General features: G+C 40.9%; 1 protein-coding gene across 1 annotated transcript; it reads left to right on the top strand.

Moving 5' to 3' along the window:
- The first annotated feature begins 1,698 nt into the window (after positions 1–1,698).
- On the top strand, positions 1,699–12,053 carry LOC133997701 (endoribonuclease ZC3H12A-like). Its single transcript, XM_062437391.1, has 6 exons — positions 1,699–1,817; positions 3,070–3,473; positions 6,932–7,071; positions 8,920–9,154; positions 9,344–9,450; positions 10,768–12,053. The coding sequence occupies exons 2-6, from the start codon at positions 3,091–3,093 to the stop codon at positions 11,670–11,672; spliced, it is 1,770 nt and encodes a 589-aa protein (XP_062293375.1). The 5' UTR covers positions 1,699–1,817; positions 3,070–3,090; the 3' UTR covers positions 11,673–12,053.
- Positions 12,054–12,352: the final 299 nt, after the last annotated feature.

Genomic DNA, 12,352 nt, shown 5'->3' with positions numbered 1-12,352 from the left:
TGCGGTCCGCGTTGCCATGACGCGTAGTTAGGATTTTTTTGGAGGTGCACGTCAGGCTACGGCGAGAGCTCTGCGTAGCTACGCCGTCGTTCCGACGCAGAAGCATAAATCAAGCTTAACTGTTGAATCTATGCCGGGAGAGTCAGCTGTTTGTTTTTTTTCTTCTTCAAAACTTTATAAGGGAAAGCCAGCTGGGCTATACGTCATGACGTAAGTGACTTGGGGGAATCTCAATGCTGATAGGCTATCGCGGCACGGCGTCACGCGATGTCACCCCAAAAGTTCAACATTTTCAACTCGCGTGTTGAGCGATTTTCGCGGCATCGCGTCCATCGCGTCGCTTGTATCGCGTTATCGCATCGCCCGGCGCGAATTCGCATCTAATCGTGTGTTGGCATTGACTTGTAAAAAACTTGTAACTTGTAACATGTAATCTTGTCGCGCGACATCGCGGCATCGCGCTTGGTCTGAACGCACCTTTAGCGTCCATGTTTCTGGTTGAGGTGGTGACTTTGATTGACAGGTGATTTTAGAGGATTTTTACACAACTTTGAAGCCTAATTTCATATATTTGGCGATTTTTTTAATCATTCAAATTTGGCAAGGTGGTTAACAACACACTTTTCTGTGGTATGTCAAACTCAGAACACATATTTATTCTTACTTTACACAGACTTTAACAATCCAATTAAACAGTCTCTCTCTCTCTCTCTGTTCATGTTTTGTAATTTTCAACATCCTGGTTAGATAAATACAGGAATGATCAGAATGCTGTGTCATTGTGAGTAAGCACTAAATGTCCCATTCCTAGTGATATACATCTTCAATTCCTTTTCCTTACCTCATGCTGTCATCATGCTGTCATTGCCCAGTTTCTGTTTTTGTAAACACATCAGTTTGTTTTAGCCAAAGGAAAAAGGCTTGCTGGAAGCATAAGTAAATGAGTGTGTGGACACTCAGTGACTCTCTATGAACATAAATATATCGTCTCAGCTCTCTGTACCCCATGATCAGAGCAGTTCTCAGAATGAGGTACACTTCAGGTGAACTGTCCCATTTATCACTGTTTTTTCTGTCATTGTGGAAACGCCTGTAAAACAACAAACCTAAAATTTCCACTTAATGTTTTCACACGTTATTTTTTCTGTTTTCTGTCTGAAGCTGGAGATTGTCAACAAATTGATCCTGGATATCTGAAAATGTTTGATCGGTTTTATGGTTGTTGGAGTTTTTTTTTTCCAAAGTAGAAAAACATGTAAAACACATTATGACATGCTGACCTCTGAATCTCACACTAATTTTAAAAAAAATGCTCACACTCATGCTCATTCATTTAAAAGAAAAAATAAAGAAAAAACCCTAAAAAAAAAAAACTACTTTATGTTACATTTAGCCTTTAAAGAACATAATAAACTGAATATGTAAAATGCAGATAAAATCATGTTGATCCCTCACTTGCAGGCTTCCTGGTGCTTTTTTCACAGACAACCAGTCATTATTTATTTCACAACACCAGGAAGAGTTCAAAAACAGGGGCAAAGGGGGGGACAAATCCCACAGGCTCCGAGATCTACCCCCTGACTCCTGATGAGGAAGTGATTACAAATTTACAGACTTCTCTTCCTTGCCGGTCCTTGCTCTTTTTTTTTTTCTCAGCAGTGAGCAGCTGCTTCCTCATATGAGTAATAAGAGCTGCCTCGCAAAGACCGGTCTGCTTGTCAGAGCGGCTGACTGGCTGACTGAAGCAGCTCACAAACACTGAGAGACGGCGAGTCAGAAGGAACTTCACTCCAATGCTCTGATCCAACACTCTCTGAGTAAGTACAGAATGAGACTTCAGTCATGTGATAAAGTGCTACTGCTGTTTTGTGTTAAATGTGAATTCTCAGCCAGAAGAAAAAGTTGCCTGCAGTCTGGTCATGTTGAGGCTTGTCATGTTCAGAGTGAGAGAGACCAGTAGAGTAGGTGTCAGAGTGACAGGGCTGCAAAAAGCTGAGGGATGTTGGGAGTTTGTAGGTGTGAGGGGGAAACAAGCAGAGATAGTCATACTCTACGTTTTTTTGGGAGGAAAAAAAGAGTCCTTGCAGATAAACTGATTGTCACCTCAGCAGCAGAGGATGTGGTCTGGTGCAGGTTGTAGCAGGTCTGTGCAAAGCCAAGCTCCTTGCAAGAGTCCCAGATCAAAAACATCATGTGTAAAGAGTGTCTTTTCTTTTATTTCTTTAACTCTTTTTGACAAGATGTTTAATTTAAAACTTTTTTTAAGGGGCGTGACATGATTTGAATCACGTCTGTCATGATTCTCTTCATACTTCACTGCTACCAAGACATGAAGCACAGGACGAGCTTATCAAGCTATCTCGCGTGACAGACATCAAAAAAGGCTTTCAAAAGACAAAGAAGTCTTCAAAGTATAATGGATATGTTTTGTCTATAAATGATGAGGCGAGTTCAGTTTTTAAAGGCTGGACACGCCCTCTGAGTGTTCGTTAGTGGTTTTGTTTTCATTGTTTCAGATGTGACAACTGTGTGAGAGCTTGTTCGAATATAGCTCAGCTTGTGGGTTTGTTGGGGAGGAAGAGTGGAAGAAGTGGGTTGAGTCTTTCAGCAGTTTTCTACTCTTAAATACATCAGTGTGAACTTTCTTTGGCCATAAAGCTCAAGGGGCTTTCCATAAAAGTGTTATAAAATATGTGTGGAATGGGGTGAGGCACTAATACCCACACTCACTCACATCAGTTCCATTCATATTTTGTCTTGGGTACTGACCTTCAATGAGCCTGGAGGTAAAATTAGACCAGGGATCAGCGTCGACCCTTAACTTCCTGTATGTATGTGTGTGACAGGGGCTTTTTTAACCAGCATGACGTCAGCCAGTGTTTGTGCTTGCGTTTGCAGTCATGAGGTTGTGGTAACTAGAGCAAATTCTATCAGTTCACGCCAAACCACATCGATTTGTTCAAAAAACCCTGTGAAACCACAGCTGGCTTCCTTTGTTTACAGTGAGTTACAGAGGTTGCCTCTTTCCTCCATCATCTTTTGACACCTGTCAACTGTTCCAAAACACAGGCCGTTGCCGTGGAGACGCTGATGAACCAGAATCAGGAGGCGAGGAGGGTTCCCCAGCCAGACAGTCCCGATAAGACAAAGGAGAGGAAACACGCACAGCCCCCAGATTCTAAATCTGAGTCTGCCATGGACCGCCAGCAGCAGCACGCCAAAGTGGAGCGTTTTCTCAAGCTAGGATACTCTCAGAGTGATATTATACGGGTGCTGGAGAGCCTCCGCCATGATGCCCAGACCAATGACATCCTGGAGGAGCTGATAAAGACCTGCCACACTGCATCAAACAGTCCCAAACTGGTGCCCAGAGGATGCAGCCCCAGTCCCAACCAGCCCAGACCGGGATCAGACAGAGAGACAGTTGTTGGCTTCAGACCGGTGGTTATAGATGGAAGCAATGTGGCCATGAGGTGAGTCAACTCTATGTCTCTCTTTAATAATAATTGTTTTTGCTATTTACAACTAATTGGCTTTTCATAATTCTCCAGCCAAGCCACAATGTTTGGAATGATAACATACACAATGCTCTCCTTCCTTATATATATAAATGTTATATAAATAAAGGATATAACTAGGCTATTATAGTTTTATTTCCATCTCTTAATGAGTCAAATCTGTGTTTCAGTTTGCAGATTTGATATCGGCACACTTCCTCTTTAAGATGTGGGAAGTGAAAACATGTGTACCCACATTCTTCTCTTTTTGCCCCGCTCAGTTAAGGACAGCACAATGCCTGAAGGGCAACATGACATGTTCAGGGTTGTTACCATTAACTTTTCACAAGAAACATGTTTGAGCCGTTTCTCTGATACAGTTTTTATCTTGCGTGACTTACAACATGTTTACAACTCAAATTCCTGCATCATGTGATCTCATTGCTGCCACTTTACCTGCCCTAATTGGGTAACAAGGAAGCTCTGAGCTGAAATTTGCTCAAACAAATAATCTCGAGAGTAGGTGGAGAGCATGACATGAATTCAAAGTGGAAAAACAAAAGAGATGTTTTCACAATGTGTATTCCTGTAAGGGCCTAAAGCAAGCTGAAAGAGGAAGAGGGCTGAACTATTTACTGTCACACCTTTATTCCCACGTAAAGCAGTGGAACTAAAGCCAACTTTCCTTGTGTCCAACCTCTTTTACAGCCACTGCTGGCAATGAATGAAGAACTCTGTGATCAGTTCACATTAGTTTATTAAAGGGACATTTGAGTGGCTCAGTGTTGTGCTTCCACAAAGTTGAAGAGCTTGCTATAGACAGATTTGAAAAAGAACAATTGAAATCAAAGCAGCAGAGGCTGGTATATGCAGACTTTTAGTGCATAGTAAGGGTCAAACTCCAAAAACACTGGATCCTACATTTCCCATAATGCAATAACCAAGATTGCAATCTCACTGAAGTTATTATCTTAGATTTGATAAAGCTCCTTCAGGGCCATAGAGAGAATTACACAATTGTTTTCACAGGCTGTTAAATGACTAATACATAGACTGTGACATGTACAAATTATGGTGTACCCCTTTGATTTATTATATATAGATAGATAGATAGATAGATAGATAGATAGATAGATAGATAGATAGATAGATAGATAGATAGATAGATAGATAGATAGATAGATAGATCAATCGATCGATTACAGAAATATTTCCCTCTACATTTAACTCCACTACATCTATCTTACAGCTGATGTTACAAATGACTCTGAGGAATGAAGCTTTACGTGCAAAACATTAAATACAATAATAAAGGATGAAGCATTTTAATATCTTTCTATCAGCAACAGTTCAGATACATGTGTGTTACATGTAAGGGTTTCCCTCAGTTAGTTTTAGTTCTACAGAGTCTTCAAGCTTACTGATTTGATTTTATGATCAGCAGCTTAACCATTTTGTCTTTCTCACTGATGCAGCAGGCGGCTGTTTCCTATGACACATTAAAATAAGATTAAAAAGCTCTGGTAAAGCCAACAAGACAAAGTTAAGACAAAGTTATAACATCAGATATTTCCCTCAGGAGTTGGTAGAGAGAAAAACAGAGCTATTAGAGAGTGAATATTGGATTTACATTCAGCAGGTGGACAGAAACACAAGTCCAAATGAATGATAATGCTAGCCTGTGTCTGCTGGATATGTATATGGGTCAATGACGTATAAGAATTTAGAACAACTCAATTGTAGAATAATAAAAACAAGCATATCTAATGCAGTAGTTCAAACATTCAGAATGTTGTGTAACTGAAGATCCATATTATACATTTGAAATTAAGTGATTTTAGTGGGTTTTTCAAGATGAATTGGCACTGGCCTTAAAAAGAGTCATGTGGTGCGACCATGATTCATCTTGAAATAAATTAATATACTTAACACGCTTCACATCTTTTTTTTTTTACAAGTTTTCAGTAATATAAAGTGTTTGGAAACAAAGTATTTGCATTTTTTAAACATTTTTTGTAAATGATGATCTTTTATTTATAAAAGACATTTCAAGATGAATCATGGTCGCACCACATGACTTTTTTTTCAGGCCAGTGCCAATTAATCTTGAAAAACCCACTAAAATCACTTTTCAAATTGTAATATGAATTGTCAGGTACACAACATTCTGAATGTTTGAACTACTGCATTAGATATGCTTGTTTTTATTATTTAAAATTGAGTTGTTGAAAATCCTTATACGTCATTGACCCAAATAGCAACTGTGTTCACAGCCTGTTGCACTGCCCCTTAGTGGCCAAAGAAATCTATTACTGTCTAGACTGTAGACCACATACAACAGCAAGGTACTTTTTAGATGGAACAATCTGCTGAATGAGTACTTTTATTTTAAATGCAGATGTTTCACTTTTAAAGTTGAAATGTTTCTATGAATGCAGGACAGCTAGTTCTCAACTGCTCAGACTGTGTTGGTTTCAAAAGCTAGTTCTGACATTACTCAACTCAAGAAGCGCAACTGAGACAGCACACAGCAACTCGTCTTTTTCATTTTCAGGCGGTTGTCGATAGATTCAGGAAAAAGTTACACAGCGTAGGTGTGAACAGCTATGGAAAGGTCATTCAGAGTAAACCTTTATGTCATTCCAGTAATATTACGCAATAGAAATTAATTTATAATTCAAGAACACTCCCAAGCCAAGCCTTGTTTTTGTTACCTGTTATATGCAAACCGTTTCATCATTTCCTGCTGACAAAGAGAAGGGAAATCCCCCACGTGCACACACACGTACGTACATACACGCACACACACACACTGTATACTTTGACCTGTAGGCAAAACCGTCCAGTTTACTTCTTCAGTCGCTCTGGGGTACATCTTGGTAATACAAGTGTTAAGTCTGGATTTCAGATAACAGATGTTTGTCAGGTGAACTTGTTCCAGCAGAACTCACAGCAGATTACACTTTTCTAGCACTGCTGAGACAGGCTGGTGATAATAATCATAATGCAAACGTGTCAGGTTTCACACGCTCACTTGTTTGACAATTTTAGCACTTTTCACTGACTTTTTCATGTTTTAGTTTAGAGATATTGTTGGCGTCAGGGTTAAAATGAACATAATATTATGATTATGACTATGATAAGTCATTTCATCATTTTGTCAGTTTAGAAAAATTGCCACTTTTGTTAGATAAAAAATAAAGGGAACAGGCTATGTGTTTTGGATTTTAGGTCAAATAAGGAAGCACAATGTCACACTTTGAGAAAAAGTACACGTGAACAGTGAGTCATGTTTTAGAGAACTCCGGGCACGTGCATTGCGACACTGTCTACTTCCTGAAAACGGGAGAAGAGATGTGTGCATAATGTGCTCAGAAACCAAAAACAAGAAGCTGTTTTTTTGTTGACTCTGTCTTGTTGATTCTTGTCTGTAGTCATGGCGACAAGAAGGTGTTTTCGTGCCAGGGCCTCCAGCTGGCAGTGAACTGGTTCTTGGACAAAGGTCTGCGGGACATCACGGTATTCGTTCCCCTGTGGAGGAAGGAGCAGCCGCGGCCTGAGGCCCCCATCACAGGTGAGGTCACCTGACTGCAACAAGACATCACAGGCCAGTCAAGGCATCCCATGTTGTTTCTGTTTAGAACAGTTTATGCAACATGAACAACGTATTAGATTTCATGGTATTTCTGCACATATTTGTCTCACATCTGATCACACTCAGTGAACCCTGTGACCTTTAGCACCAAATCCAGATGGGTCAGAATTTAAGCCTCATTCACGGATGCAGCAACTGACGTGAAAATTACGTGAAGATTGTACAGTTTAAACCAAAACAGTGAGCTAAATAAGGCTTCAAATCAGAGTAGGCTGATCCTTCTTGAAGGGTTCCTCACTATGACACAGTCATTTGAACCATTGTTCATAATGAGGAATATTGAAAAGTGCAGCTTGAAGTTGAGTTTGATGAATCTGCAAACACACCTTTTGGATGAGGGATGATATCATCAGTTCAATTTTGTTTTTAATTACAATCATGGCTTAGTGCCAAAATCAGAACAATGAAGCAGGAAATTAAGCATTGTACACCTACACAGTAAAAACAAGCAGGTTCATTTGAATGAACTGGAGAACTATTGAAGCCACAACAGTGAGTATCTTTGATGAAACATGTTGGCACAGAGCCAACATTAGTAAAGATCTTATCTTATCAGCAAAACAGTCACCAAAAATCAAGGAAAGGAAAAACTATAATTTGCATAACTGTTTTATCATGTCATTCACCACTCTGTCCTGCTGTTATCTTCACCTTTCTCTCAGCTGTAGCCACACTCAGTTTACAGTGGCTTCACTGGATTCATTCCAATGGATTTGACCCAATTTAATTGAAAAGAAAAATCACAATGTTAATGGATGGTTTTAAACAAGGAGGAAGTATAACTGAAATAACTGAAACCAAGTTAGATAAAAAATAGTTTCCTTCCTGAAAGCAGTCATCAGCAGTTTTACAAGGAAGCATTAAGAGTGCCAGGTGCAGTTTTATACTTTTTATGAACATGCTCATAAAGCTCACGATGAATTGCAACGTGCAGGTCAGTCGCCTCAGCAAGTGTTATCTACAAGGACATGCTCCCTGCTCATCTGAAGTATATCTCTAAATTTAAAAGCAACAGATCAGACCCATTATTCTTAAGCTTTCCACGGCTTTAATGTTGAGTGCTATCTTGAAGTGGGCAATTTTTAGTTCAGTTGGGCCCAAACAACACATCATTTTTTAACTCACTGTACAGTTTTTAAAAATGGGCCTTAAATGCTGACATTTACAGTACATGTGCACTTTCAATATATTCACAAATTCTGACATTTTATTACAGATCTCTTTAAACAATGTCTAAAACCCCAAAAATAAAACATTTTACAATGAAACTTTTAAAAAAGATTCATGAATAAAATACAAAACTAGATCTGCAGGGCGGTGTACAGGCTCCAAATAGCCTGACCAGTCATATAATAATCAGTGTAATCTTCATGGTAATGGATTCAGACCTGCTCATCTGTGTTTACACGTCAAAGTGGACACACCCTTTTGGGCAGGAACTGTACTCAGAGTAAAGTGGAAAAATCCACAAGTGCTTGAATTTGACTATGAGTCATTACTTCCAGTTATAGCGGTTTCACCCTGAATTTACATGATTGATCACATGTTCATAGTTTCTATGTAAACATCTAAAATAGGTTTGAGAAATGATACTAATTTTTACGAATACCCAAATAAACTAGATTTAGCTGACTGATAACAACTTAGCAATAATCAGTTTTGTTGAAACCAAAGAAACACTAGATGATCTCTCTAGCATCACCTAATGTTAAAAGGTATATTGAACAATAAACAAATGATAAACAACTCTTTTTTCATCTCTGTCAGATCAACATATTCTCCATGAACTGGAGAGGAGGAAGATCCTGGTGTACACACCATCCCGCTGTGTGAACGGTAAGAGGGTGGTGTGCTACGATGACCGATACATCGTCAAGCTGGCCTTCGACTCGGACGGGATTATTGTGTCCAACGACAACTATCGTGACCTGCAGACGGAGAGTCCCCAATGGAAGAAGTTCATAGAGGAGAGGCTGCTGATGTACAGCTTCGTCAGTGACAAGTAAGACAGATGGTGGTTTGGGTCACTGTACAGGGCAGCATACAGGGGTATGCACAGATTCTGTGAGGGGCAGAAGATAATTTAAAAAAAGGGCACCTCTGCTGTACGCATGGTTAGGGTTCAGTTTTATTCCATGGAACATTTCATCTCAAGTTATCACATATTAACTGTGTCTCTGTGCTGGCGCAGGTTCATGCCTCCAGATGATCCTCTGGGTAGGAATGGTCCCACCATCGATGATTTTCTTCGGAAGAAGCCGTGGACTGCGGAAAACAAGCAGCAGCACTGCCCTTATGGTTGGTTGACATTCCTGTTGCATTGCTCAGGTTCATTTCCTTGTTCTTACATGAAGGATTTAACTGATACCTATTAAACAGCTTAAGAAATATGAAGTGTACTCACAATAAATATGCTGAGGAAGTATAATGTTCACCGTTATCACATGTTAGTTTAGCTTGGTAGCAGCTGAGGCTGTTTTGCAGGTATGTTGGTCATACAAGTGAGCCAAAAATATTAAGCATATAAAAATTCTGACGTGATGATGGTGCTCGATGAAAAGCCAGTTCCCAGCAAGTCAGGATATCAGAAAAGTCTGTCCCAAATTTCAATCTACCTAACAGTTAGAGAACAGTCAAGACCTGTCACTCAAAACCACAAGTGTGAACCTAATGGTGGCGCTACAGGAAGACTCAGGGTAGGATGATTCCTCTGGGCAACATTGATATTTTTATTTCATGACAATCCATTTTATAGCAGCTGATTTATTTCAGTCTGGAACAAAGTGGCGGACCAACCAATATTGCCCTTATAAAGCCATGTGTGTCTAATAAATACTGTAGAACTCCATAACAGCATGAGTTTTGGTAGTCACATCTTCTGGTTGTCGGGTGTTGAATTGGGAAGTGCTGACCTCAGTGTATTTTTGACATTGTCCAAGTGGTTTAGAGATTTCGTAAAACCAAAATGTTTTCTCAGCCCATTGAGGAAGTATGATGAATGTCCTGATATATCACTCAAATTGGAGTTTCAAAATGTTCAAAAGGCAACTGAACACAGCTGTGGTACAAACTGTGAGAAACTGTGTTCTCTCATTTGGTCATAAGGTTAAAAGTACCGTAAAAACATCTGAAAACATCTGGGCAGTGCTGCTAAACCTTTATTCAAAAGATGCTCCCTCTGTAGGAAACACATGAGTCCAGCAGGGGGCACTGGTTGTCCTCATCCTTTCTTATTGCACAGTGATTCCTGACTGGAGCATGTGAAACTTGTGGAAGGCCACCAATCTGTCACACAGAGATTAGCTGAGGAGTGATTCATTTGCCTGCCTGTCAGTCAGTGATTGGCCCTGAGAGAGGCTGCAGTGCATTAACACCCAGCTCACACTGCTGGAACTGGAACCAAACAGCAAGCCAGGGAACTGGATCCCTACAAAGATCCCTAATAGAAAGCTAGAGGTTACTGCTAATTTGTTTGCAAAGCTAAGTGTGTTTACAGTACTGCAGACTGAAAGCACACACAGACACACACATCCTCTGTTGACAGTCTCTTGAGGAGATACAGGTTTACAGCTGGTGTTTTGAAAGCCCATATAAGCCCGTATTTATTTCTTTCAGGAAAGAAGTGTACTTACGGAGTGAAGTGCAAGTTCTACCACCCAGAGCGGGCCAACCAATCACAGCTATCTGTGGCTGATGAACTGAGGGCACTGAGAGACAGAGCCAAGAACGTATCGCCCAAATCCAGCCTGCAGGATACACACTGCGGGCCTGCCGTGTATCAGCCGGACCACAGTCACACCTCATCCACCACCCCTCCCCTCAACACCGAGGAACAGTCCCACAGATCGTCACCCAGCGAGCAGTTCATCTATCACAGAGACAGCAGCAGCCCGAGAATGCAGCTGAACACCAGCCTCGGTCACTGCCTGAGCGATGTGGACGAGGCCATCGGCTCCATGGGCAGCTACATGTCCAGTCTGTACATCCAGGACGCTCCCTACAGCATGGAGAGGCCTCCCTGCACTTACAGCAGCGGGGTGGCCAGCTACATCCTGAGCCACAGTGACTACTCCCTCTCAGGGTCGTACGGCGGGAACAACCACATGCCCGGTCGGAGCAGAGGAACTTACTACCCTACTCAAAACGGCTCAGCGTCCTGCGAGCACCACATGTGCACCCAGTGCAGGTGTAGCCCCCAGCAGACCAGGGTGTCCCCCCACAGTCCAGCATGGGATTCCTGCCCGGCTCTGGCACCACATAACAGGGACCATCCTTCTCATTTTTCAGAGAAGCAACACCTCAGACTGCAAACCCCTAGACACAGCCACAACTTGCCCAGGGACCCGTGGGTGCAGAGCAGCCTGTCTAGTGAGCAGAGGAAGGGCCTGAGTTGCCAGCTGAGCACGCTATTCCCTCAGAAGATGGTGGAGCAAGTCATGAATGCTAACCCGCATGTTTCAAACATGTCCGAACTAATTTCTCTCATCCAGAGCTACAGGAGCAGCCACATCTCCTTCTAGAAAGACTCTTTTTTAGTGATCAGGAGTCAAACTGGATCCATACTGGAGTTCTCATCCCGGAAGCAAAGTGAAAACCGTCCCTCGTGCTTATTCCAAACAGACTGTGTACTTTAAGCATTAAAATGTTAAGCAATGTGATGAAGTCTTGAACATGTAGCAGACTGAATGCTCTTTCTTTATCCTAGTGTAAAAGTGCAATGCACTACGCTCCATACATGCTACTTATTGTAGCAGCGACAAATGTTTTTTTCTTTATCAAAGCAGCATGTGTTGTTTTCTCATGTTGCCTCAAAATGAGGAATGCTATTCTGTACTTCTATAAAGAATGTCAACAGCGTATTTTTCATATGAATCTTAAAGGCTGATATTTTTGCTATGCATGTGAAATAAAATCATGAAACAGAGTGTTAAATCATTCCTGTTGTCTGTCTATCTTGAACATATGGAATAGAATTAACCCTTAACTGCTCACAGTGGTAAATGAACTGGATACACTGTGTGGCTGACAGTATGTGACACTATGAGGCTGCTTTTCATGCTTTGAGGTCTTTAGATACAATTATAGGAAATATTAATGCTACAGCTTGCAATAGTATTTTAGAGTAAAGTGTGCAAGTCCATTACACTCATTTAAAATGTTTGCTGTATAAAAGTATCAAAAGTTAAAGCAGATGACATTA

The sequence above is a fragment of the Scomber scombrus genome, chromosome 17 (genome assembly GCF_963691925.1).
Source record: "Scomber scombrus chromosome 17, fScoSco1.1, whole genome shotgun sequence".
NCBI classification, from domain to species: domain Eukaryota; kingdom Metazoa; phylum Chordata; class Actinopteri; order Scombriformes; family Scombridae; genus Scomber; species Scomber scombrus.
Note: the sequence above shows the minus strand (reverse complement) of the source record. Positions and strands in the feature narration are given on the sequence as shown.

Excerpts from the sequence above, each read along its gene's own strand:
- LOC133997701 (XM_062437391.1), top strand. The coding sequence starts at position 3,091 with ATGAACCAGAATCAGGAGGCGAGGAGGGTTCCCCAGCCAGACAGTCCC. Across the intron at positions 9,155-9,343 it reads TACAGCTTCGTCAGTGACAA|GTTCATGCCTCCAGATGATC; the intron begins GTAAGACAGATG and ends GTGCTGGCGCAG. Across the intron at positions 9,451-10,767 it reads GCAGCAGCACTGCCCTTATG|GAAAGAAGTGTACTTACGGA; the intron begins GTTGGTTGACAT and ends TATTTCTTTCAG.